Source organism: Stegastes partitus, unplaced genomic scaffold (assembly GCF_000690725.1).
Source record: "Stegastes partitus isolate 25-593 unplaced genomic scaffold, Stegastes_partitus-1.0.2 Scaffold884, whole genome shotgun sequence".
In the NCBI taxonomy this organism is placed as follows: domain Eukaryota; kingdom Metazoa; phylum Chordata; class Actinopteri; family Pomacentridae; genus Stegastes; species Stegastes partitus.
Window position 1 is genome coordinate 254,710 of NW_007578615.1, and position 26,395 is coordinate 281,104.

General features: G+C 41.4%; 1 protein-coding gene across 1 annotated transcript; it reads right to left on the minus strand.

The window, feature by feature from the left end:
* Window positions 1-1,217: 1,217 nt before the first annotated feature.
* On the minus strand, window positions 1,218-26,204 carry tent4b (terminal nucleotidyltransferase 4B). Its single transcript, XM_008293409.1, has 12 exons — window positions 25,300-26,204; window positions 12,414-12,537; window positions 10,207-10,253; window positions 8,439-8,559; window positions 6,280-6,387; window positions 5,736-5,864; window positions 4,989-5,202; window positions 4,714-4,840; window positions 4,372-4,475; window positions 3,981-4,204; window positions 3,711-3,857; window positions 1,218-3,577 (listed from the first exon to the last, which is right to left on the minus strand). The coding sequence occupies exons 1-12, from the start codon at window positions 25,848-25,850 to the stop codon at window positions 3,419-3,421; spliced, it is 2,055 nt and encodes a 684-aa protein (XP_008291631.1). The 5' UTR covers window positions 25,851-26,204; the 3' UTR covers window positions 1,218-3,418.
* Window positions 26,205-26,395: the final 191 nt, after the last annotated feature.

A 26,395-nucleotide genomic window follows, 5' to 3' on the forward strand; every position in this document is an offset into this window, starting at 1 on the left:
AAAAAAAAATGTTTTATTGCAAGTTTAAAATCCAAATCTTATTATAATATTAAGGGAGACAAACTGAGCAAGAGGTCTGTCGACCCTCCTGCAGGAAATCTGGGCATCAAGTACTTGATTTCCTGGGCCTTTGTTACATCAGATTAATTGATGTAAAAATTAGTGTCATCATTGTTAAAGAAAAGGCAACATTCTACCTTTGCTTCTTTCATGATTTCATTGTGGAGACAAACGCCTGTGTTCCCTGAAATCTATACTTGGGCTGAAATCTATTCTCCAGTCTGCACAGTAAAGAAACAAAAGTCACTCCATCACCATAGCTGGGTCATTCCATATAGGATCTGCCAAATCTAAATAAGTTTCCGTTTGACCTCTTCACAATCAGATGACTTTTCTCTACAATAACTTTTATATGTTTAAATAAAGCCGAGCAAGATTTTACTTCCACAACATGAATGTCTTTCAAGCTACATAGAGACAGGTCAAAAGTTCATGCTTTTGAATTCACCAGACTTTCAGTTTGCTCTCACAACTTTTTATATAAAGGAAATAGTCACATGACGTCTTCAGGGCCGAAAAACACATTTGAGCTTTGTTAAAAACAGGAACCAAATCAATTTCTACATTCATTCTGAGCGCCTTTATGAACAAAAAAATAGTTTTGACACGGAAGGACTCTACAAGGTGACCTTTGATCAAATTGTTAAAATGCTGTTGAAACTAAGATATACCCCAAATGCTGATCCTTAAAGTTGTAATATAAAAAAGTGTTGGACAAAATGTTGGCTTTACATTATGATTCCCTGAATGGATATCTATTTAAGTTGGTTGAGGTTTTTAAGAGCTGAATTCAGTTTTTTAACCCTAAAAATTTCCCATGGCTGTCTGCTCTACGAGGAAGTCACGAGTGCTCAAAAATACTGGAAAATGTAATCAAAAAGCACATTGTTTTGACCCACCCTATGTACTTCAAGGGCCTGCAAATGTGAAAATAGTACGAAGGTAAAATATTGCATGGCTTCAATAAACACACTAAAGTCAGCTGACTAAGGGGGTCGGTGTCAGGCACTGATAGATTGTTCATGAAATGACCCAACATTACTTTATGTATTGAATGTGGACTGAATCATTAACATTAAAGAAGAGAAAAAGTCAGAGCATAAGTGAAAGGCAACACAGAATTCAATTCAATAACTCAGCAGAGCCTCACGTCAACAGGTGGTTTAATGGGACTGTTTTTATTGCATGAATTGTAATAGCTGCAGAGAAACAACGTTTCAGATGAATACAGTTGGGTTTGAAGCCTTCCTGCAGTGGAGAGAGATGGTCAGTGGACATTCAGATGGCACGGCTAATTTGATTCACCTTTCTCCTCGTCTGTCGACCACAAGACCAGCACTTATATACTGCATTTCAACCGCAACTGTAGCACTGGCGGATGAGGGGGGGTGGAAACCGTTCTTTTCAACATTGTATCAACAAATATAACAGGCTGTAAGTGGAATCAAATGTGCTTTACTGTCCTAACACATCATATTAACAGTGCTCCGTGGTGAGCATGACATTGTGTAGCAACAGTAGTTTACTGTGGAGTTGCATTGAAGGTGGTGGTTATTGCTGGCTACTCGTTTTACAGTGTGTGATTCTTGTCACATTTGGGAGAGAGACAACGAGGGGATTGCACTGTGCTTTGGTGTGTTACTCCCTCCAAGCAAGCACTCAACTTGACAGGTTTTCTATGTGCAGCTGCCCATTTGGTGAGACATCAAATCATTATCTGTCAATCGCAAAAATAACGTCCAAATGCAGTATACAAGCCCAAACTGTGTGGATTAAGACTTAGAGCAATGACTCCATCTACAGGTTAGTTGTTGTACTGCAATACCAGAAGGGGATTGACATTTTGTTGCTATGATAGTTTATAAATCGGGAAAAAAAAAAACAAATCAGCTCCCTTTTAGAGTAAGTAGACCAGCCACATATTAAAACAAAATTCTCACCATATGACTTGTAAAATGGTCTCTTAAATTTTTCAAAAATAACTTGGTCACTCAACTGTCACTGAGAAAACAAACAAACGAAAAAAAAAAAAAAATCCAGTGAAATAATAAAAGGTGGTATTTTACTGTACCTGAATATACCTGTTCCTGCCCCCCACCCCACCTCCCCTGCAACTTCCTATTTCAAATATAGGACTCAAAGATATGGGCTCTAATGTTAATAATACATTTATCCATACTATGTTCATATAATTAATAAAAAAATAAATACATTTAACAAATACAAATGATTTTTATAGTCGGTGAATTACCAAAGAAACAGATTATCGCCTACAGTCGTGTTGTTGACACATTTCAAGTGTAGGATTTTTCAATAAAATCATTATCAACCCTTATGTATTCAAACCTGTAGTCTTAAAGCCTCTACAATGGTGTGCCTGTGCTATTGAGTTGAATGGGGGATTGAGCTCCTTCCAGTCATCTATAGGGCTGTAATGTGAGCACTAGCTCACGCAAGGCTAAATGTTTGCACAATAGCACACTCACAGAGAGCAACCGGGAGTAAAAGTATATGCTGATGATTTCTGTTGGCAATGGGAACCGAACCAGCTCTTGGCTTTGGCCAAAAAGCAGCGGGCACAAGATGTGCATGTTTACATGACTTCAATCGGTATATCTTGTAAAAATGTCATATGAAACAATTTCTTCTTACTCGTGTTTTTAAACATTTTTTTTTGCGTATACATTTTTTTTTTGTACAAATCTTTGTATAATCTGTTTAGACATAACAAAACAGATTCAACCAACGGAAAAATCAACCAACAAAAAAATCTCATGCATAAGTTATGTCCCACTCTTACTGATTGCATTTGTAAGTGACCCTCTTTAAAAAACAAAAAAAAAAATCAGTGTACATGTTTGTTGGTTGTTCAACATAACATTTTTGTTTTTGTACATTTTAAGCCATTTGCTTTTTTCTTCTTTTTTTTTTTTCTCAATAAAATTTTTGATCCTACTTTCCAGCCAGCAGTTCCAGGTATTGCTCCAGAGTCCGCTCCAGACGCCTGACCTGTCTATTCCTGTACAGCAGGAGGCGCAAGAGGCATGTTGAGTAGGTGCTGGCTGTGGGAAGGAAAAACCGCTCCATAAAAGAAGCTGTCGGGAAGCAAATGAGCATTTACTCTTGGTGATTTCAGTTCAGTAAACCCATTTCCAATAACGATTCTTTTTTTCTTGTTTTTTGTTTTTTTTAGTTTTTTTTTCCTGCAAGGAATTGTTGCTTGTCACCCTGAAAAGCCTGACAGAGAGACAGATTCTGCAAATGTTTTAATACTAACAACCTCCCGAGGCTGGAGTCTGGCAGCAGAAGTGGGACAGGACAGTCAGTTGCAGACAAGGACGGGCGAGCGAAGTTACCCCTATCTGCAGAGGTCCTCTTGTGTAGAGTCACGCACATTTTTCCTCTTCTTGCTGTTGCCCTGGTGGTGTGGCTTGTTGCTCGGATGACTTTTGGTGCTGGAGGAGGAGTTCTGCTGCCCATGGTGGCCGCTCTTATGGTGAGAACGAGACATCCTCGCCTGGGGATACAGCAAAGACAACAGAAAAAAATACTGGAGAGTTAGCATGACACTTAAACCAAAAGGCAAATTAGTGTAAAATACAGCAGGTTAAAGTAGACCAAATTGTCCTTTAGGCTCAAGCTGAGGTTACCTTTCCTCCTTTGTTGTTTCCAGGTGGAGTGCTGGTATTGTGGCTCTGTGTTCGGTGATTACTGACCACAGCAGACTTCTCTCTGTGGGTGCTGGATCCCCTGCCAGACTGCTGCTTGGCCGTCTTACATGGTGTGCCATCTGAGTCCTGGGGGAAACCAACAAAATGTACGATTGAAGACCAAGATAATTATCTCGTGAAACTTTCAGTGCTACAGACAAATGCACTGATGCAATATTTCAAAGCTGTGTGTGTTTCTGCAGGACTGACTGCGTCGCTGGAGGTGGAAGTGGATGTCGTGGAAGACGGCGACAGTGGAGAAGAGGAGGGAGAGGAGCGAAGCGAAGGGGATGGAGAGGAAGAGTTGGAGGAGGTTTTGCTATGAGGAGCTGACGGTGGACCCACAACATCGTCATCGTCGTCGTCGTCGTCATTTGGAACGTTGTTGTTGCGCTCATCGAGCTGCTGGGACTCAAACAGCGCGACGTCGTTTCCTACAGAAGCAGAGAAGGGACAAATGTAGAATGAATAGGTCTTTAGTCTGCCTAGTGACAAGCTTTAAAAGCCGTGATTCAGCTGACAGGAAAGTGCTGACCTTAAGTGAGTCAGACTTTTATTGCAATAGAAACATTCAACACATTTGAGAACAGCTTCAACATACTGTTGAGTGGCAGATCATTCTGAGACGGGCTGCCCCAGTTCTTTCGGATCCATTCCCTGTATTCATCCACTTCTTGAGTCACCCGGATTATTCGGCCAAGTATACTGTTACAGGATAGAGACAGAAAAAAAAACCTGTTGTACTAGTGTTTATACAGCAGTCTGGACACTAATGCACTAAGCTTATGATTACCACTAAAGCAACAGTGACAATATAAGACAGAATACTGCAAAACCAAAGAGTGAAGAATAAAATCAGATCGTTAAAAATGACTCATTATCTGGCCCACCCTTTACAACGTCTGCGATATGTGATTAGCAAGTTATTTAATTAGTTTCTCACCTCTCAGTCTCATTGTTGGGGTAGTGCTTGGCAATGGGTGACACAGCGTGGCTGAGCACAACATAGGCGTAGTCGAATGCCTGCTTCACCTGCATGGCACCGTATGAACTCCGGCCGACATCGTTGTCTGTTAGGGAAAAAAAAAAAAAGACAGTTAGTGAGAACCTGAAAATGTGCCAATACGAATCATTCCAGTATTTGGCAAGAGATTAAAGTTTTCCACCTTTTTATGGCAACAGTTTCTACCCTCTAGGCTTTGCATCTATTGCTCCTACCTGGCTGCAGTGGGTCCTCAATGTAGAGCATGGAGGGTCTGTATCCATCCATCATGTTCTTCTGGACCTCATCTTTGGCAACGTAACAACCTCCATCCTTTATCCTGATGCCGGTTTTCAGGTAGTTGAAGTGGCGACCATAGAGCTCGAAGAATTCAATGAGCAGAACACCGATGTTGATCTTGGGACTGCACACATCCTCCCTGTAGTGAAGCTGGACATAAACACAAGTACACGTGAATGCCAGAATGATTGTAAACCATGAAGTGAGTGTCAATTTCAGTTGAACGTCTCTCAACATTTTTAATTATGATTATTTTGATTATGATGCATGATGGTCTTTATTGTACTTGGTGCAACTATAGAGTAATTGGTCCCATCTGTGTGTGTGTGTCCATCGGTCTGTGTGTCTGTGATCAGACACTAGCTCAAGTGCTAAGGTCGAACAAGTTGATATTTTACAGGTGAGCTTGGAATGGCCTCTCCTCGGAAAGATTAGATTTCGGAGTCAATCAGTGCAAAAATAGCTCTGCCTGAGGTCAAAGGCCACTTTTTCAAAAATGCCATATCATGGCTGGCAGAGACAACTACATCCCTCTACTGTGGGCCCTCTAGCATTGTATAGAGTTCTGTCTCTTAACTGTTTTTTGTTGAGAATTTGAGGATATTTTTCTTATGCAGGTGCTCAGAAACTACTTTTGTTGCAAACACCTGAATAAAAAAAAAACAGCTGAGTACACAACTGACCTGTAGGAAGCTGACAGCCATGAGAAAGAGACTGTAAGAGCCAATTCCACCAGTAAAAACCTCATTAAGATCCCTCTGCAGGAGGAACTGCTTCAGCACCAGGACCAGGTAAGGCAGCACAGGGTATTTCTGCAGGAAAGAAGAAAGACACAGTAAGAACATTTCAGGCAATGCATTCTGAAGTCTACAGCTCCATCTAGAGGAGGTGAAAAAGTCTTTGATTATTGGTGAAATCAACTCAAATTCTACTATAATAAGAAAACATCAACTTTCATTTCACATTGTTAGCAATTCGCCATCAAGTGGGTTGTTAAATAATTACTTGTGATCATCAGAAATTAAATTACATTGAAAAAGATTTTCGGAAACAAATGTCTTTCTGAAAGTTTTGTTAAAATGTTCAACTAAGAAACGTTTACACACTAAAATAGCAACCACATTAGCTTGTTTATGGAAGAATACTCGTTTCTATAAAGCCCACAGTGCTTGCACAAGTGAATTTCTAAGTAAGACAACAGTGTAGCCACTAGCTGTGCAACTGTACCTCTTTGAATTCCTTGATGAGCCGAGCAGCTTTCACGCCACTCTTCACATTGAAGCTGATGTCCACTTTGACCTCGGTGAAAGAGTCGGTCAGTTTGATGATGGGAACCTGGAAACACACATGACACCCAGTCAGAGAGGAAATCACTCCATTCCTGACACATGTACACAAACCTGCATCTATAATCTCCTACGAGTCTAATGTAAGCCTGAAAACAACACACACGCACATTTATACACCAACACTAATCCTGAACTAAAATCCTTGAGCAAAGATTTTAAATGTTAATCGGCTCCTGAGAATCCCCCGACAAAAGTGAAACTGGAAACACAAAGACAAAGCTTTATTCAAATCCTTTAAGGTCTGAAACGACAAACTCAAATAGGAGAAAAATCCATTATTCAGGCATGGTTTAAAAATAGCACAAATTGCTAATTGGAGCTTGAGAGTGGTTATCAGGAGAATAAACAACACCCAACGCAAAGGGCTCAGTCCAAGCTCACGGCCCATATCGAGTCTGTGAGGGCAACAAAATAAGCATATCGCCTCAATTTGGATGGAATCTACTCTTTGGGGTCAACTTTAACGTACTGTAAGTCACTGGAGGCATACCAAAGTTGTGAGGTTGCTGTTGGAGCGTCTCTTTAAGTACATGTCTGTGCGTATGCCTGAAAATAAAACACGTATGCTAATTGGCGTTTTCAGGGATTTGGAACTGTCACAGCAGCTTGTGTTAATTTGACCGAAAAAGCATGACAACTAAATCAGAGACCTCATTATGACTGACATCTGATGCTGCAGTGACAGAATAATTGCTGACTATAATCACACCTTTGCTTCAACTTGCCGATTCACACGGTGCCAACATCTTACCAAGAACAAGATGCTTGCCAGGCACAATAAGTCAAATGAGGGTATGTAATGTAAGTAACAAGTGTTATAAACTAGAATATGAACCTACTTTAACTGATAAAGTTATTATGGCCAAATAATGCCTCCTGCATAAACAATAGTACATGTGGTGTAAATTTCTACAAGGGTCTACTCCAGAAACTTATACGTGTACCAAGACAACTAACAACACTCAAAACAAATGCTCGTTCTGAGGAGAGACTGTACAAGGAGATTGTCAATAATCAACACCTTTATAACTCATCAATATTGGAGTTGTAATTAAAGTTTGTGTTGGAATTTTTTTTTATGAGTGCTCAAACACGGTAGGAAGTTTCTGTGCTATGTCCGTCCACTGTGCTTGACACACTTATGGAGCAATCTCACTAACACAGTGATACAGCACAATCTGTAAGCAACTGCTAAAGTTTGCATCTGTCACTGCACGTAGAGTTGGAAACCATGACCTGACCCGAACAACTGACAGCAGGTCACGAATCTAGAAATTGATGCACCAACATAAATCATATAGAGGCAAAGTGCCGCTCCCTCTGATGTGCTCCGTGGGACCTTATTTATGAAACAAATACGTACAGTAGTCAAAACCATAAAGAAAAATGGCTTTGATCTCTCTTGAATTGGGCCAGTTCCAAGTCAAAGAAGTCACAGTTTGTCAAAAAGTACTATGTATACATACTGTTTTCTCTTCAGTTAACTATGTCTCATACAACATACGGCACCAACACTTGAAATAGCTCACCTCGTTCCAGAATAAAGAGGGAAAAAGTACCCAAGGAGTTGAAAATCGCTACAAATCTGGCCATGTTCTGAGCTACTGCTATGCAAATGCAGCAAATCCATTCATCTGCTTTGATTTTCAGCAGCTTTTGGGTAGTTTGTGGAGAAAGAAAGTTAGAATGACCTAACTTCTGTGCCTTTTGGGTGAGTTTTTTTTTTCTTCTAATTGCACATTCTCACAGTTTTATACCTCAACAGTTTTACGACAAACTGTAATCGTTTTAACCTGCAAGATGATCTTTCGAATGGATGAACATCATATGTGTTATTGAAGACACAATTCAAATTTGATCAAAATACTCTCTGTCCCTTGCTGCCTATTTTTTTTTCCAAAATAATGCCTTGTGCTGGTGTGGCAGAAGAGGTTGGCCTGTCCACATCATATACGGGTAGCAAGCCAACAATCTCACTTTTTAATAAACTCCTGTAAAACCAGAGAAATCTTATTTTGCAAGTGAGTGTAGTCGTACCGTGGCCTTGTCCAAAACTTTGATGGAATTCTCATCAGCAACATTTCTCTTCCGGAGAGCCTCTTCCAACGTCCAGAGTGGGAGCGTCTCCCACTTCCCAAAGACTACCAGGTCAATGTCACTGGTGGGGGGGAAAAAAAACACAAGAGCAAACAAAATATTAAAGTGCAGTTCCTTCAACAACACAAATTACAGAGCAGGAGCGATTCAGATAAAAGCAAAACAATACAAGGGCTTCTAAATGATCAACTACAAAACCATCTGCTGAAGCTACTCTAGCTGCGTATGCCTGGTAACTGATGTCACTAAGTAACTCAACAGCCCCACCACCTAAGAAGTGTCTCTGGTATGAACTGGTTTGTTCCTGGATATATATTCCTCAACCTGCATTTGTAGTCACTTTTTCCTCTACGTTGCTGTCTGGCTGCAGGAACTTGGAGAATATACAGTCGTACAGCCATTTTTAAATGTCCCCCACATGGTAGCTCACTGCAGACAGATGGCTTTGCTTCCCTCTTGTGGAAAAGCAATGTGCAACTTCTGACAGAGCTGAAGGAAGTCAGCCAATGTTTACCAAGTCCATGTGTTCACTACATGCAAAACGTTGCACACAAACAGAGCTCAACAGTGCAAGCATTTCACTAGCATTCGCCACTAAAAATAGATGTGCGCAATTTGTCAAACATATTTAGGAGCATGTGTGCGAAATAAAAACAAAATTCAGCCCAACAGCGATCGCACGACGACGACGACGACGACGACAGTGATGTGGTCACTGCACCGAACAACACAGTTATGCACGTGAAGCGACCTGCAGCAGCTGTGGAATCACACACTGCACATTCAGTGGATTTATCTGTTTGACTTGTTGTTCTGCCAATGATAAGAAGAAGCTGACATACAGTAATACTGTGTGCCTTTCAGTACTGTTATCGGATGTCACAGGTTGAAAACAAGCAGCAACTCAACAGCTCAGACAAACTGCAGACACGCAGGCTGTACCAGTGTTTATTAATGAACATTAATCTAATTGTTTATACTGCTAAAAAAAAAAAAAAAAAAAACTTAAAATAAGTACAAATAATTAGGAGGCTAATAAATAAACACAGTCTGAAGCAGAACTAACTAAAACGCTAGATTAGGTTTTCTATTCAAACAAGTGGAATTATTTTGCTTAGAAATGTTTCCTCTCATCTCTTTATTAAAAAACAACACGGATACATTTTCATTACATCCCTCAAATTCTTAACGCACTCCCAAACTGTTAAACTCAGGAGCACATGTTTTCCTTGGCAAAAAGCAAGCGTCTAGCCTGAAGCATACAGTATAAATAAGACCGGCACAAAAGCAAACGAACACATTCACAGCATAATTTATCTAAACCTAGGGCAAATACAATCTCTAAAATTGTTACCAAAACAAGTCTCACACACATACACACACCCCACCCTCTGATGCACAAGCATCAACACATAGCTTAGTCCTATTAGTGCTCAGCATGGGGTCAAAGAGTCCGCTAATCCAGGAACTCGTCTGTGTGCTGAGGGGACGGTCGTTTGCTGTTTTCTGGTAGTTGGTCAGGAGTAGCAGGTCTATCTGAGTTTTTAGAAGTTCCAGGATTAGCATTGCTGGCTAGACAGAGCACTTTCTCCATGAGCAAGTTAAGTATCTTTAGTGAGAAGCCAGTTCACGGTCACAGTTTGGCAAAGGTAAAAAAAAAAAAAAGCATATTTTTAAAAGCCCTAAGTAGTTCAAGTGCACGGCTCACCTTGTCGGCAGATAAAGACCAGTGCTGAAGCTCCCAAACACTTGGACCTGGAGAGATAGGACAAGCACAGTTACACACATATAGATAATCTTTGTGTTTTGGATAAGTAACTTATTAGTTTGAAAAAAAAACATCCTCCAACTCACTATCATTTATTACCATGATTCTTTTATCTCTTACAGACTTTGATAGTTCTTTCTGACAGACTGGTGTGGACTGGACTGAGGGCAAACTGTCACCAAGCACATACCAAGTTAGCATTCTTTGATTTTCCCACGCTACGCTTCACTACCATGAAAACCTGTTCTTCATGCTGCACAAATAATATTATTTTACAGCTTAACTTAGTGCTGATTTATTGGCATGCCCAAGCAAACTGCAGAAACATATAAAAACCACTCCTATTCAGAGTTTAATGTTGATATGGAAATCAATACTGGCAGGATGTTTACATGTAAAAAAGCCTCTTTATCCACTGATCTCCTAACCTGGACGCTATGGCAAGGACGAAAATATCAACCCTTCCTTTTAACCTCCCAGCGAGTGGTGCGTAAATAGACTTAAGCCTTGACCCCCCTCCTTACTCCCTTAAACCTCCTCCCTACATCCCACATCGCCCAGTAGTAGAAACTTTGGTTTACAGCCCAGTCACATGTCCAGGGGGCTAAGCTGATTGTCGAGCTGTGTTTGTGAATGAAACCAGTCCTGAGGACTTCTGTGAAGTGTGACGTAACTACACGTGGTCACGAAGGTGAGCAGTTTCAACACATCTTACCAATCTCCAGTCAAACTTTTGCTTGCAACTTAAGTTTGGTCAATCCCTACCAGGTCTTAGATACATTTGAAAATACAGCTGAAATACAACAGACTTCCTTGAACATGTTTTTTGCCCCGCTGATCCAGACATGCTTCCATATACACGTGGAAAGATAACAATTCGGTGTGGCAACAGGCTGTGATGTGTCAGGTGGACGTCTTGGCATCTTAGCTAATTAATTAAACAAGCACCACACTGACTGGATGACCACATTTCGCCTGCTCACTCCACAGTGGAAAAAGAATAAAGCTTTCCAGGATTGGGACAGTGTTGTGCTCCTTAATTTAGGACCTGCTAAGCTCGGCGCAGACACAGTTTGAAGCACATTGCTCTATCAGCAGGATCAAAGTCAGTGGGTACAATAATGCCTGAGGTGGCGCTGATAACATGACCCAAACAGAGTACTGTGCAGCAGGGAGATAACAAAAAACAAAAGGATGCTTTATAAACGGCTGAAGCTTGCAGTCAGTAGCTTGATATCATATACAGTCTGACCAGTAGTGTACACTACCTGTGGTAGTCAAATTGTTAATTACAAAGACCACTGTTTCAAAGGTAGCCTAGTCATTAGAGGTGGAACAATACACAAAATTCATACTTTAGCATGCTTTTACTACAGCAAAAAAATAAACAAAGGGTTTTTTTTTTTGCAGTCAAAAAATAAAAAAATTTGCGCCTAATTGGTCATAATTCTAACAGTAACAGTGAAACACTAAATTGTTGCATTCTCTTAATAAGAAACAACTCTGAGCTGTTTACGCTGAAGTATAAATTAAACCAAATAATAATGTCCACTAGGACAAGAGCAAAATATTAATAATTAACTGAATTTACCCATTAAGGGCAGCAGTGCAGGTTCAGCTTTACAACTTCACAAAGTAATGCTACCTTTTCTCTCGCTGCTTCCAAATTTCTATTGGCACACAATGTCCAGGAAACTATTACACTATGCATGTAATGGACACCACATATATGTCCTACAATGCAATGCAGTAGTGATGCACATAATAGACAATGGCAGGGAGAGATGCCAGCAGCTTAACCACAACTTCTCGTGGTCTTAAGCATGGAGTCATCTAAGCAGTCTAAGGTAAGAGAGTAGTCGAAGGTTTCACTTTCCACCGAGATGGAAACAAAGTGTAACGAGGTGATAATTCTGTCTGATCAGGCAAGGAGGTGAAAGAGAATGAGGTTGGTGGGCTACCATGGTAACGCATCTTCATCTGACAACGTGGACTTTATGATGGGACATGTTCTGACTAGTGTCTGACAAGGTACAGACTATGTTTTTTCTTTTTGTCAACACATATGTATACCCTCACGCCCCTACTGGTCAATAATCAGGTCCGTCATCCCCACTATCCAAACCAACCCCCCCTCCGATGTGTACCTCGGCACTGGGCCACAGGTCGTGGATGACTCCTTTGATTCTGTCCACCACCTCCAGTCTCATCTTCTCCTCCTCCGGCCGTGGGGAGATGTACTCATAGAAGTCATTGATCTCCTCGTGTAACCTGCAGAGCACACAGAACACAGTGCTGTGAGGAGAGCAAAAGGATGTGCAAACAGACACACACATACACACACAACAGGGGAAAATACACAAGTTCAGAGTTATTATTGTAAACAGACACACAGCAGGTATTTCTTATTCCCGCTAGCAGGTTGATGTGGAAAGAAATAAGACACAGACTACTGAGATGTAGCTGCACCCAACATGACACACTAATTTTGGCCAAGTGGCAACACAACCAGGGGTGCTCTCATATGCTTGATCAAATCTGTGCCTCCCTCTGCTTGCAGCCAAATAAGCACAATATGCAATGCCAAGGGAATGGGTGCCAACACTCTGTGCCACGGATACAGATGTCAGACGCTGAGCCACACTGACAGGACATGGCTAATATCTATGTCCTCATGACTTATCTATTTACACACAAAACTTCAGCTGGTGCAAGTAATGAGAATAACCTTTGCTGTTTTGCAAAGGACATGATGATAACAGTTTGTTCATCAAGAGAAGCCATGCCACGAGTGCTTGTATACATGGACTGTAAGGTTATTTCTACTAGGCAGGCAAACTATTTCAATTTATGTAACAGCAATATGAAGCTGGGCGCTGCCAAAAACAGTCAACCTTCCCATGACAAATAAGTCTCTAAAAATGAGCAGGCATCTCCTGGATTCAGAGTTCTCTGTAGGTACAGGTAGATTCAGGCTTACTCGCAAAATCATTAGTTGGAATATTAGTTTGACTGACACATTCTATCCTAATGGTATAAATTCATTAGCTGTCTATGTCTGGTCTGTATGAGCACTTTTCTCAATTTCTACAGGTCAGTTTCTACAAAAATGAATAAAAAAAACAAATTATTCTTCCACACAGCTATGTAAATCGACTGTACTGATAGATTGCAAGGTTAGTAGTTACTGAAAATAAAATGGTCATTGGCCCCTGAAAAGGTCGTGACAGAAGGAGCAAGATTTTATGGTCCCAAACACAACTAGCAGTGTTTTAACTTTATTCCAAACCAACTGCTTCTATTTTGGTAAACTGTAGGGCAGAGAAAAAACGAAACAAGAACACCTACTATGTCCCTGCATAATGTCGGCCAAAAGAAAAAAAACAAGGGTACTCCATAAGGGCAGGCTCAGCAAGAGAACCACATTCGTCCTTGGAACAGGTCGCTCTGCCCACATGCGTTGACCTTTTCACTGACCACTTTTGTCTACATACACAGAGAAGCAGGAACAAGTCTCTGTGGGCGGACAAATAAGAACACAAACATGCAGACTCAGGCACATGTGTACACACAACCATAAAGCCCAGATTAAGCCAATAACAGCCTCACTCTCCCTGGCAGATGACAGAAGGGGGGGAAAAAAGGGGGGAAAAGTGAAATTCTGCTTTTGTAAATAAAACAAGGCAGCAAACGCTAACAGAGAGCCAGACGAGAAAAACCCTAGCAGCTACCATTACTGACCGACACTTGAATTATGCCCCAAACAACACTCTGCGTGTTTGTCTACAGTCTGGGATTTATGCAACAAGCTTTCGTCACCTGACAAAAGTTAAAGTGTGCTGGGTTTCACCTTTATTGTTTCTTGTGTGTCAGACACTCAGGCAAGCAGGAGTGGGTGAGATTTCCTCCGACCATGAAAATACTTGCAGAATAAATCTATCTTCCTCTTCTGGTGCAATGCTATCATGGTGACCTTGAGGGGAAAAATACATAAATAAACTAAACGCTGAGTTGCTGAACAAATACTGTGTCCATACTAGGGCTGCAGTGTCCAGATCAACTGGTTGTTCTGCTGGCACCTGACCATATTCTGACTAGTCGGGCAATCACCGGTGTGACTTTCATACGGACAGAAATGCTGCATCGGCAAGCGTCCGGATTAATCCATTATATATGGTACAGACTACCTGTGAACAACCCCCGTGCTTTCACAACTTTGAACTCACTCAACCAAAGTTCAACTTCTTTAACCTTTATGTTTACTGAACGTTTACTGGTCGGCTCTCAGCGATCTAACACCATGCTAAAGACGTTGTCGGTGCGGCGTGTGTTAACGTTGCGTGCAGCAGTTCGAATGTCGCAGTTCAACAACCAACATGGCACATCATTTAAAAACAGTTGGCTAACCTGTCTGTGTTACATTCCTCATTAGATCTTGTGCCGGGATCACCAAGTACAGTTTTGTTTCCAGAAATCATGTAATTACGCAGGTGCATGTTGGTCTGCTGCAAGTCTGTTGTTGTCAATGTAGAATGAACTAACTTGGCTTGCAAATACTAGCTTTTTATGTGTCTTGGTCATTCATTTATAGTTGTAAGGCTAACAGGTAGAGCGCACTTAGTGCACTTTTGGCCATCGTAGTTATTCTAGAGAACATTGGCAGATTTTTTTAACTGGTTAAAGAGTAGGTGCAATTTAAGTCAACCAAGATTATATTAAGTTGTCTACTGTCACAGTTATATAATATACACGTTACACAAAATGTAAATCTGGAAGGCTAGCATGAAGACCTATAGGACACAAATTAATGAAAAATAATTATCCCAATTATTTTCTTGATAAATCTGTTTGTTCAAACCCCTTAAATATTAATTACACGATCAAGCAAGAGAAAGGAAAAGAGCAAATCCTTATATTTGAGAGGTTAAAATTCAGAAATGCAATGATTTCAGATTTTAAAGTGTTGTTAATTCAATTTCAAAATAGCTGATAATCTCTGTCAAATTACTAGTTCTTGTTGCTGGTCTCCTGATAATGAACTCGGACTTAAATGTCCGTAATGCATTGCTAGTGTTGGTCTGAATGCTGCCTAAATGGCTGCTTAAAAGTCTACATTTACTTCACATAAATGTAAGGCATTACTAATAAATGCAACTGAAAGGCGGAATGACAAACTTGAGGCAGTGCTCAGTGGGAACAGCCAGCCACTGTGGCCAGAGCGTGGCAGCACAAGATCCACGTGTCGCATATCATATCTTCCTCCCCGTCACACTCGGGCTGATATTACATCTGTCACACGGACACATCTATTAACTGGCTAGGCAGTTTTATCTTTGGTGAAATCTTCAGACCACTGACAGCAAACACAGAAGGAAAGTGAACTGAATGACATTACTTATTTCACTGCCTTCCTCGTCCGCACCAAGATGTAAGGCCGCTGGGTTTCTGTCTGCTCTGGCTATTTTTGTGTGTTGGTTATGTCACAAAATATGTGGAGTGCTCCCCCAGCCTTACATGTGGCTTCCACCTTGTTGACTGGGTGAAAAGTCTTTCTGATATATCAAATTTAACAGGTTGTTTCAAACATTCAGAACACCAGAATCCCAAAAGTACACAGCACAAAATATGCATTTTTTTTGCCAATGACATGGGAAGCACAGTTTGTTTTCATTTGTTGCCCCTCCTTCATCCTGGCAACTGGCAACCACTCTAAATTGTACTGGCTAATCTCTTTTCCCTGTGCACATAGAGCCCAGCCTCCTTCGCACACATTAGGTTTCATTTAAGGGGAAAAGAAACTCAGCAGCTACAATCTGCATAATGAACACAATGACCTCACGATGAAGAGAACAACTTTCTCCATTCTCCATCATAAGCCTCGGCTTAATTTAATGTGCTGTGATTGAAGTGAAGAATCTCTGAGATCCTTACTACACGAGTACTTTCATTCCACAACAGCATCGGTAGGTTTCATTTCACAGCAAACAGCAAACTTGTCGTCATTTAATGGGAGCAACCAAAGAAATCACATCTCGTGCCCCACCTTCTTGCATCAAGTTACATCTTACTATTGCAGCCTGCCTTGAGAGCATGTGGACCCTTGGCAGTGCTTATCAGATAATCCCACTTGCCTATATCATAATAATGTTATGTAACCTTGTGGAACAGGTTTCCATAGAACCGAGGCTCCCGGAGGAGAAAAAAAAATTCTCTTCCTGAGGACTTTTTTCTGACATTTATCTGTGATATGATCATTCTAGTTTCTGTAATGCTGTCAGTCATGCTTACATGTAACATTTGGGCTCTTTCAGTTAAAACATGTTGTTTCTGAACCGTGTGCTCGCTCGTGATGTATGATTAAAATATCAATGCAGGGAAAGGGGGTGAAGCATTTAGTTTGCAAATCATTGATAACAATGAAAAATGACCAGAACTATTTCTCAGAGCTAAGGTTCTGTCCAATGTCAGAAACCCAAAGATATCTAATTTACAGTAACATTAGGACATAAGAAAGACAACCCTCACATACATTGAATCCAACAGCATCAAAATATTATTAAATTTCTGTCAGTTGATGGATTCATTAGTCGCTGCTGTCTGTGTGACATTAACTGCCGACGTGGCGTGTCGGTGTTTTGGAGTATGACAAACTATTCGGTGTAATTTCCAATGCAAATACTATTAACAGTTTACGCTCAACACATTAAGAAATCACATTTGACCTTTGCACAATAAACAAAAACCTGGATTTATGTATTAAGACTTGGTCCTAGGAGAAAAAAAAAAGTGGGCTCGGTACATTACTACCGCACTGCATAATGTTTTTGTATTATGACATATGGTTTCATAATGAACTACAGTAGGATCCTCAACATTCCTACAGTGTTTCAAAGTGAAGACAGTACAACGCCTTGTCCAGGGGGCATCGTTCAGCATTTGGGCATATGAAAGGAGGAGGAAGGGAAGGGTAAAATAAAGAGCAAATGTGAGGCAGAAAAGGTGTAAAGAAAAAAAAAAAATAGGATTAGCTGGGCAAATTGTGAAAAAGACAAAAATTAAAAGGTTGAAGGCAAGGCACCATATAAGCACACAGAAGGTGAAACAGAAAAATAAAGAGGGAGAGAGAGAGAGCCTGAATTGGGTGTGGTGCCGAAATGCCTTCATGTGAATAAGAGCCATCTGTTAAGTTGGGTAGAATGAAGGAAAATAAGGTTAATGTCGCATCGCACTGAGCAATACTTACTGGCTGTTCGGATACTTTGGCACTGCTACGTTAGATCTGTGTTCTGCGGCACGGTTTTAAAACGTAATCTTTCACAAAAGCTTCAGAACATAACATTCATGTGCCAAGAAACACCTGCCTGAAACATGTGATTGTTCACAGTTGCGATGAACTGTGCTCCAGTCCTGTGCATTACATCAGACTGGTTGTGATGAAAGAGTTGTGAGCATTGTTGTAGCTGTATTTACTCGGAAAGCATCTCAACACCATTTCCTATTGATATGCTGGGGTTCCTCAACCGTTGCAGCAAAAAGCTGCTTCTACAGCTGTAGAAACAGCCGTGTTATGGGACACTGCTGCGTCCTTAGCAGGAACAGCTTCGAGTTGAAAGGGTTGCCAGGAGGCAAACAAAGTCGCATCACACACTACTTTTAAAAATGAGGACAACCACAAACAGAAGCAAAGGTGTCGATGTCTCACAGATTCATTAATGTTTCATCAATGAACTGATCTGGGGTGCTAAGTGTTGGCCACTGGGACGAACCGGCTCCAGTTACACAGAAGCCCACACACTCCAGACTGCAAGCGATAGACTTGGTCATGCCTGAGTGATGCAGCAGTGTACTGTGGTCAAAACAGGAACAGCTGGACTATAAATACGGTATTACTGGTGCCAGGATCAACACATTGTTAAATGGGCTTTGAGCATCACACCAGTAGAGTGTCTTGAGCTGAAAAGTGGTCAACTCTACTTTAAGAGCTTCATTTTTGGTTTTCTAATGTTTCTCTAACCTCGTCAGCTGGTCTAGAACTGTCTGTAAAGTAGGGCAGCATTTGAATTAAACAAATCTACAAACAAACCAAATAAACCATGTGTAACAAACAACAAACATTCGGCTTGATGTGCAGCTAGCTACTTTGAAGTGAAAGCATCTTGGAGCTTTACTACAGTTTTAAAGTAGTTTCACAGTGACTGGCAAAAGCAGTGGCATGTCAAGCATATGCTGGCCTTTAGCCTTTGCTGTTAGTTTGCAAGAGTTAAGACAAGTTTTCGTCTCCAAGCATTAAAGGACACAAGCAATTTATTGTGATTTTAAAGCCTTCATTAAAACATATCTAAACATCCAAATGGGAAACAACAACAAAAAAACAAATATACAATAAAAATGATGGCAATTTTCTGCATTACATAGAATACTAAAAATTGTGATACTGTTTTCAGCAACAACACTGCAGGTGCAGCAGTCAGATTACAGTTTCTGCAAGATGCAAAGTAAGGCATTAAACTCAAATATTTATTGGTGATCAAAAAACAGGTACTCAGTGAGCACCACAACACTCTGCCTGAGGGTTCCAAAGGTCCCTCTCAACGCTGTCCAAAGCTAAACTCTATTTTGGATTCCATGGCAAGATATGAGAAACGTTCTAAACGGTTTACACTCAAATAAAGTCTGCACAGTACAGTAGTTGTTGTTGTTTTTTTTAGCTTTTTTAAAATACTTTTGTTTTCTATGCAGATGCACTTTCCTACAAAACCACCACAATCATTCTAGAATTATTAAATAATGAATTAAGTCATCTGGTAAAAAATTCCTGTTTTTTTTCCCCCTCAATTCATATTCTAGGAAAGCAAAATATTGCAATGTCAGTTTTTACCAGTATTGTGGAGCCCTGATGCCCACACACACACACACACAGAACACACGCTGACGACAGCATAAGAAAAGGCAGAATGCTGCCGTGTGTTGCATGCCGACTGCATCAGAGTGGAGCACAGTCGATTTCTATTGGTCAGGGGGAGGGAATAAAGAAAATCACATTCCTCACTACACATGGAAAGGCAGGGTTATGGACAGCTGCCCACACGTGCTGTTCAGAGAGGGCCTGTATCACATACAGTCCGAAGGACCAGCATGCAGGAATCTCTCTCTCGGCAGGCTTACACGCCTTGGCTGAGAGCCAGTCAGTGAGCGCAGAAAGAGAGAAGAGAGTGTGACATAGATGTCAAAGCCAGTAGAGGCTGGATGAACCACAGTTCTAATAATGGAGCTTCAGTCACAGAGGTGCTATCTGTAAGCTCGTGCTGGGTGTCATAAATCTCTAAAAGACAAGAGGCAATAAATGGCAATAAAATCATGCGCCAGGGCAACTCATCAGTGAGCGATTAACCACACATTTCATTAGGTTTCAAGTGATGTTCTGTTCCACCATTGGAAACTAGCTGCCAACAACAGGCTCCACTAAAATTAATCAAGTGCACATTTCTCTCGATTAATTTTGAGCAAATTGCTTTGCACGCATAAAGACAGTGACTCCATGTGAATGCATGAGATTAAAATAACATGTCAGAATAAAAGCACAGAAGCTCGGGCCTTTGCTGTCAGTGTGGGGGAGTTAGTCGCACCAAGCTACGGTGTGAACGGTCACAATTAGTTGGGCAGCGCTGGTTGACTGCAAGTATTTTTTCATTGTACCGCACAAAGAGGTAAAGTAGCTTCTCTGAACTGCTGATGAAGCCCGGCTAATTTTGTGCATCCCCTATAATTTTTTCACAATAAAAGTATCTCACCAGGTTAGCAAGTGAAAATAAACTCAGATTAGTGGGAAAATCCCATTGAAAAGCAAAATAAGGAATGCATGAGGTCAAAGAAGTAAAGCCATCTGTGACACAAGAACTGTGGTTACGGTACCTGTGTGCACAACAGTAAAATTCTAAAGAAAAGCACAGGGATACATCCAAATACACTAAATTTTGTGACGAGGTCCTCGTAAAATACAAGCACTAAAATAGAGATAAATTAGCAACATAACTAATAACTTTATTCAAATCATAGTACACTGTGTGAAATGTGTAACCAAAAATGACTTAGCAATGACATGTGAATATTTACCAGAGCTACAAACTGGAAAACGTGACTCTTCTCTTACATAACATTACACATATAATCAACAGAACTATTATTTATAATAGATTGGCTACCTTGAACCTTAGCTAATTTTAGTTATCATAGGTGTGGCTTTCACAATGAGTTAGTCATTTCCTCGTGTTTCTAACGACGCTCACAATACGAAATTCGCTACACATGTGTGTTGAGGGTGAGGAGTGAGGACATTGGGGTGAGATAGAGCATCATGCTCTATCACCGGACTGTGTGCAATATTTTGGCACTTTGGTAAAAATTGTTGCTGTATCCAGTGTTATTATTATTATTATTATTACTACTACTATTACTATTGTTGTTGTTACTGTTGTTGCTGATGTTGTGTTGTTGTTTTTCTAGTACAACAATTTCCCTGAGGTTTGCACCAAAGTGATCAATAAAGTTCTATTCTATTCTATTCTTGAGACTGGAAAAGAACAGCAACAACAGCTCAAGTATTGGCTAACATGACTGCACATCGTACAGAGGGGTTTTTCCTTTTTTACCACAGAAACGGTGTATGAAACTGAAATGCTAGCCCTCTCCAGTTTGGAAGCTACTTTGAGCAAATTCACATCACAAATTTAAGTTTAGTCTAACTTGAGGTGAATACAGGTTCACTTAGCTGCCCTGAGCAAACCCAGGTAAAACAGTGATTCCATTTAAATGAAATTAATTTGGCATTATCAGCATTTACACAAACATTGCTGCACTACTTGCATTAGCCATAATACGTTGGCATTAAACCGCCCCTCCTCAGTGTTTAACTGGGTTTATGTCTCCTCTGTTAGAAATACCAGATCCTTCACAGTTTAAGCAAGCTGTAAAGGATTGTTCTCTAATTAATCCCAGGATTACAGTTGATTTTACACAATAAAGTGTCATGTCACTTTCAGAGCGGTCATTTAGACAGGCTAGTTATACAGAAAAACAATAGACTTGTCTAGTAAATCCACCTATCACTGTGAATTAATTCCCTAACAATGTCTCACTGTTACAAAATGACTGGAACACTGAGACAATGCATCTTGCCTACACAATAAAAAACCCACAACATCAGATCAGAACACAGTTCAGCTGGACAGAAATGGGCCACAGCTCTCCCAGGCCACACTGGCTTCCTGTGTCCATATTAAGAATGTGAATAGCTGTTGTACAAGACTAGAAAATTAGGTGTAAACACTCCCTTCGAGCTCCCGTTCTGATTGGACAGACAGAGAAGGGGCTCAAGTTTCTCTCCCAAGAGGGTTGGCTTTGTTTGGTAGAAGTGAGGCCGTGTGGAGCATGTAAACACTGATCCATTGCCATCATGAGGCGGGCCGCTTCCAGAGAGACTGGAGGAGCGTCAAACACAAATAAGCACATGCCTCTGCCTCTCCAGCCAACCCACATGGCCAAATATAGTGTACAGACTGTCCCGTGGAAAAATGCATTTGAACATACTCCCATATTCACCCCTTTTGCCATTTGAAAACACCAAATCCAACAATGACTCTCAAGTTTAGGTATGCCTGTTCCCTAAGTCACACATCCTGACTGGTTAGGGAAAGGAACATTATGGCCTGCATCCCACTTCATGGCAGAAACTTCCAAACTCAAGTTTCATAAAATATATATAACAGAGGTGTGTAATATTCTATTTCTTCAATATCTCCATAGAAATGCTCAGCCTGCCGTACACAAAACTGTACTGTTGCTTTAATGCCAACATCATAGCTGAGGCAACACATTATAAACCGGGCGGCAGCGCTTTATCTCACCAACTGAGATAACTCGCATCAACAAGACCAACAGTAGTCCTGCCACAAAACAGCACTGCTTCTTTTCCTCTCGTTTTTTTTGCACCACTTTATAAGGCTGCAGAACTGGAGCCTGAATCAACAGACCAAAAGGCACCAGAACTGTTTTTTTTATTGAAGTGCAACATCTACACCTACTCCCTTATTTTGATATAGCACCTAATAGCATTCCTAAATCCCTCTCCTATTTCACCCTCTGACACTTTGCAGTCCAACAGCAATCCCTCAAGTAAGATGGTCAAAATTTGAGGGATTTAGAAGCAGTTGCATGTTGACAGAAGTTTAGTGTCTTTTTATACAAGAGACATTGGTGCTCACGAACAACACACTAATATATGCAGTAACTGATTAAAGATATACTCCATTTGTCTGATTGAAGATGTCGTACAAGAGCTTTCATCAACTGTAGAACTGGGAGTTTATCACTCTTCTACAAATGTTAACTTCCAGACTGCATCTCCAAAGCAAACATGTGATGTGAGTGGACATTTAACATTGGGATCAACTTTAACAAAGGCAGCTTTGACATTCACATGCATGCTACTGGTCTGCATGTGCATTTTGAAAAGCATTTCCTCCAATGCTATAGAGCACAATGGCGCTATAATTTACCAGAGTATGGTTAGACTGAAGGCGGTCAGTAGTGGTGAGTGTGATCAAGGCTCTGAGGTACAAGTTCTGGTATTAGCAGAGCTAATCACGAAGGAATGTCCTTATGCAAACACAGAGCTCCTATATTACTATAAATGAGGATCAGTCAAAGACTGAGCTCTACACTCGGGTGCTCTGCTTGTCTACACATGTCTAATAGAAAGGGGTGGGGAAAGGGGCAAATCTCAAGCCCTAAAAAGTCTTTAAAACAGAGCCCCACCCACCAAAATATTTCTCCCCAGCTATCATAACTGTACTAACCACTAGAGAGGAAACAACATAGTTAGAAGGTAATAAATGACCCGTACGCTTGTTACACTGTGTGACTTAAAACTGCGGCCTAATGTTAGAAGACTATCTCTATTATAAGCAGAGTGTAGGTTCAGCTAATTGCAAACGCTTTGAATGAATCAAATCTCACACTCAGTATATTAAGTGGGAGTCTCAAGCTTTTCAAGAATTAATAGAAACACTCTGGATGAAGCACAAGGGTGGTTTAGGGACTGCTGGAAGTTAAACAGAGAAAGCATGAACCTAATGATCACTCAAGTTAACTTCAAGTACACATTGGACTTTGCACTTCTTCCCAATTAAGGTCTCTCCCCTGACTTTTTAGGATTGGTGGGGCTTTGAGGAACAGCACCTAATGATGCTATGAGGGGGTTAGTACACACAAGAATTGGAACTGTGCTTAAACCAGCATCTTCTAAGTAGCAAACACACAGCAGCTGCAGGTTTGAGAGGTGGCTGCCAATAGTTTCTTCAGAGAACTGCTGCTGGTATGAGTTTACACTGTTTAAGAAATGTTGCCACATCTATGAAAACTTTAGAAATCACTCATGCAGCACAATCAACCTCTACCTGGGCATCGGTATCTTCAGAGAGGACCAAAGATGGTGGCCACTCACTAAAATGATAACTGCTCACCAAGCATGTAACTCAGAAAAAGAGAAAAACCTGAAGACCTTGCATTACTTTTCTAAACTCTGGAAAAGTTTTACAAATATAAAATTTCCATGAACTTAGTTTTAGTAACTGTAACAATAACTGGCTTTGTTCACAGTTCACCGTCTTGTCAACACTCCTGCAGATTCCTTTTAGTTCTAGAAATACAGGGAATGATGCTGCTGCTGCAAAATGTATGGTTTTTAATATTTGACATGCAAACACTGGTTCTATACAACAATCACCTGATCGCATTGGTTTTTGGGTGCACATGTGTGTCTACAGAGCTCAGCATGACAGACTTGCTCATATGACACCCCACAATAATCGAGGTCAGACAACCCGTTTTAAACTCACATGCATTCTTTCAATTTGCCAGCAGTGTTATGACTGTATATTTCACTTATGTCACTTGAACTGAGTGTGAACGTACAGACTTTTGCTCACAACACTGCATTTCAAAGAAGCTCAAGCAGCCATCCACTGATTTCCTTTGGAATACCGCCAGCCTAATATTTGTGGGCTTAAGGATGCTGGAGGAGGACCAATGACGTAGCTCACATCTAGTAAAAGTGTCACTGTTGTTTAGTGTAGCACCCTGTAACATCCTCAGAGCTCTGCCCATTTAGGCATTTGCTGCTGACAGATGGATTGACTCAGATGCGAGCCTCACCTAGCAACAGTAAGACACACAAGTGTACTGTGTCATGTTCCCTTACTAAACATTTGGTTTGTAAATCCTAAATGAACACCACAGCCAGGATTAAAGGGATGATGCTATGCTCTGCTCAGACATTATCTGAACTTAAATATTTATTCAGAATCTGGTGGGAATCCTGGATGTTTAACAGCTTGCTTTAAGTTGTGTTTGTTTCTGCATTTTGCAAAGTCTAGTTTGTGAAAAGTCAACTGCAAAGCAAAAACAAATGTTGGAACAATCAGTCCATAGTTTTGTGCATTGGTCCTTAAAATTCTGAAGCGATCAGCTTGTTTCAAAGATCCCTGCTTACTTCCCTACACCTTTTAAAGTGTGCGTCCTCTATAAGCCCTTCATTAGCTTTATGAAAATGACCTTCGAGTTTCTCTATCATGATGTAAATGTGCACTCCGGTGCACAGATTCGCTTTGACAGACTTTTGGTGCAACTGCACAATTACCCAACTGTCGACTCAGTGGGTGGAGGTGACAGAGGGTGGGGTGAGGACTGACAACCTTAGTCACCACCTTGCTTGTCATTTCAGCGTGCAGGTGCAAAATGGGTCAGTTAACAGTAACTTAACTCCTCGATTACTAGATTACGCTTCTTGTCTTGGACCGTTCCCAGTCTCACACTTGCGGAAGTCTCCCCCCCAATGAGGGATCCACCGGCTACAGTAAAATCTGATTTATGGGGGTGGGTTCTCTGTGGGAAGCAACGGAGTACCTCCGATACCAGCATGGGGCCGCTCAAAAACGAGACAGCCAATCTAATCAACTTTAATAAACTCCATCTTACCCCACGATCCCTTCTGAGTAGTTCCTGTCTTTCCATGGCGTGCCCGTGTAACCATCATAGTCTCCCGTGTTGGAGCCGCTGCCACTGTTCAAGAGGCTGGAATTGAATCCGAAAGTGCTAGCTTTGTTGTCTCTTTTTCTTTTGTTGGGGTGTCCGTCCGTGAGTCCCCTCCACAGCACGGCGACCCCGCTGCCCTGCTGCTGCCCCCCTCCGCCGACACCGCCCCTGCCAGCGGCTCGGTTGTTGTGGTTGGTATTCGTTTCCAGTGGTATAAAATCCCGTTGTTCGTTTAAGTCCCCCATTGAGGCCGACATCCCCTGAGTCTTGACGTCTCCAGTACCGGTGTTTGAGTCCCCGTTTCTGCTGGTGAGGACGGCTCCCGACGCCCCGTTGACGGTCGCTTTCAGGCTCGACGTGCTCTGAGATCCAGTGGTGTAGCTGTTATTTACATGCAAATAGCCGAGCCCCTGTGTCGTCTCCCAAATCTGCATCCACAGGTTGTTAGCGGGTCCACGTTGTTCTGGTTGAAACCAGGCGATTCTCGGATCCATCAAACGACACTGTAGGCACACCGCCCCCCCACCCCACCACCGAGCAATGCTCAGCTCGTGTGCAGCTAGCCAGGTCGCTAGCTAACGTTAGCTAGCCTGCTATAGCCTCGTTATAGCTGCTGCTAGCTGAGCTCCTCCGCTGACCGATACTTCGAGAATCTGGTAAAAACGCGTTGCTTAGCAGTGACAATACAGACAGTTGTCAACCAGTAGCATCCACGGGAAATAAGATAACAGTGCGAGTCAAGTATTAAAAATGGTAGCAGACGCCAAAGTTGCGGTAGAAGACTGGAGAAACGTGCAGGCGGTGCTTGTCGAAGTGCCTCTCTGACCCTTTCCTCCTGATCGTGGGTCTCTCAATGGCGGAGTGTACGTTTTTACTACGCATGCGCGGAGCGAGTGAAAAGGGGCGGAGACACGGCTCTTACGCAACAGACAACTGTTTTGTGTTACATAACAAGGACTGATTTATTATTCCCTCATCAAAGTAAAGTGGACTAGGTAAACCCGATTTATGATTACGGCCCAGCGCTCTTCTCAGCAAT

Excerpts from the sequence above, each read along its gene's own strand:
- tent4b (XM_008293409.1), bottom strand. The coding sequence starts at position 25,850 with ATGGATCCGAGAATCGCCTGGTTTCAACCAGAACAACGTGGACCCGCT. Across the intron at positions 5,865-6,279 it reads TCATCAAGGAATTCAAAGAG|AAATACCCTGTGCTGCCTTA; the intron begins GTACAGTTGCAC and ends TCTTTCCTGCAG. Across the intron at positions 4,476-4,713 it reads CCCAACAATGAGACTGAGAG|TATACTTGGCCGAATAATCC; the intron begins GTGAGAAACTAA and ends ATCCTGTAACAG.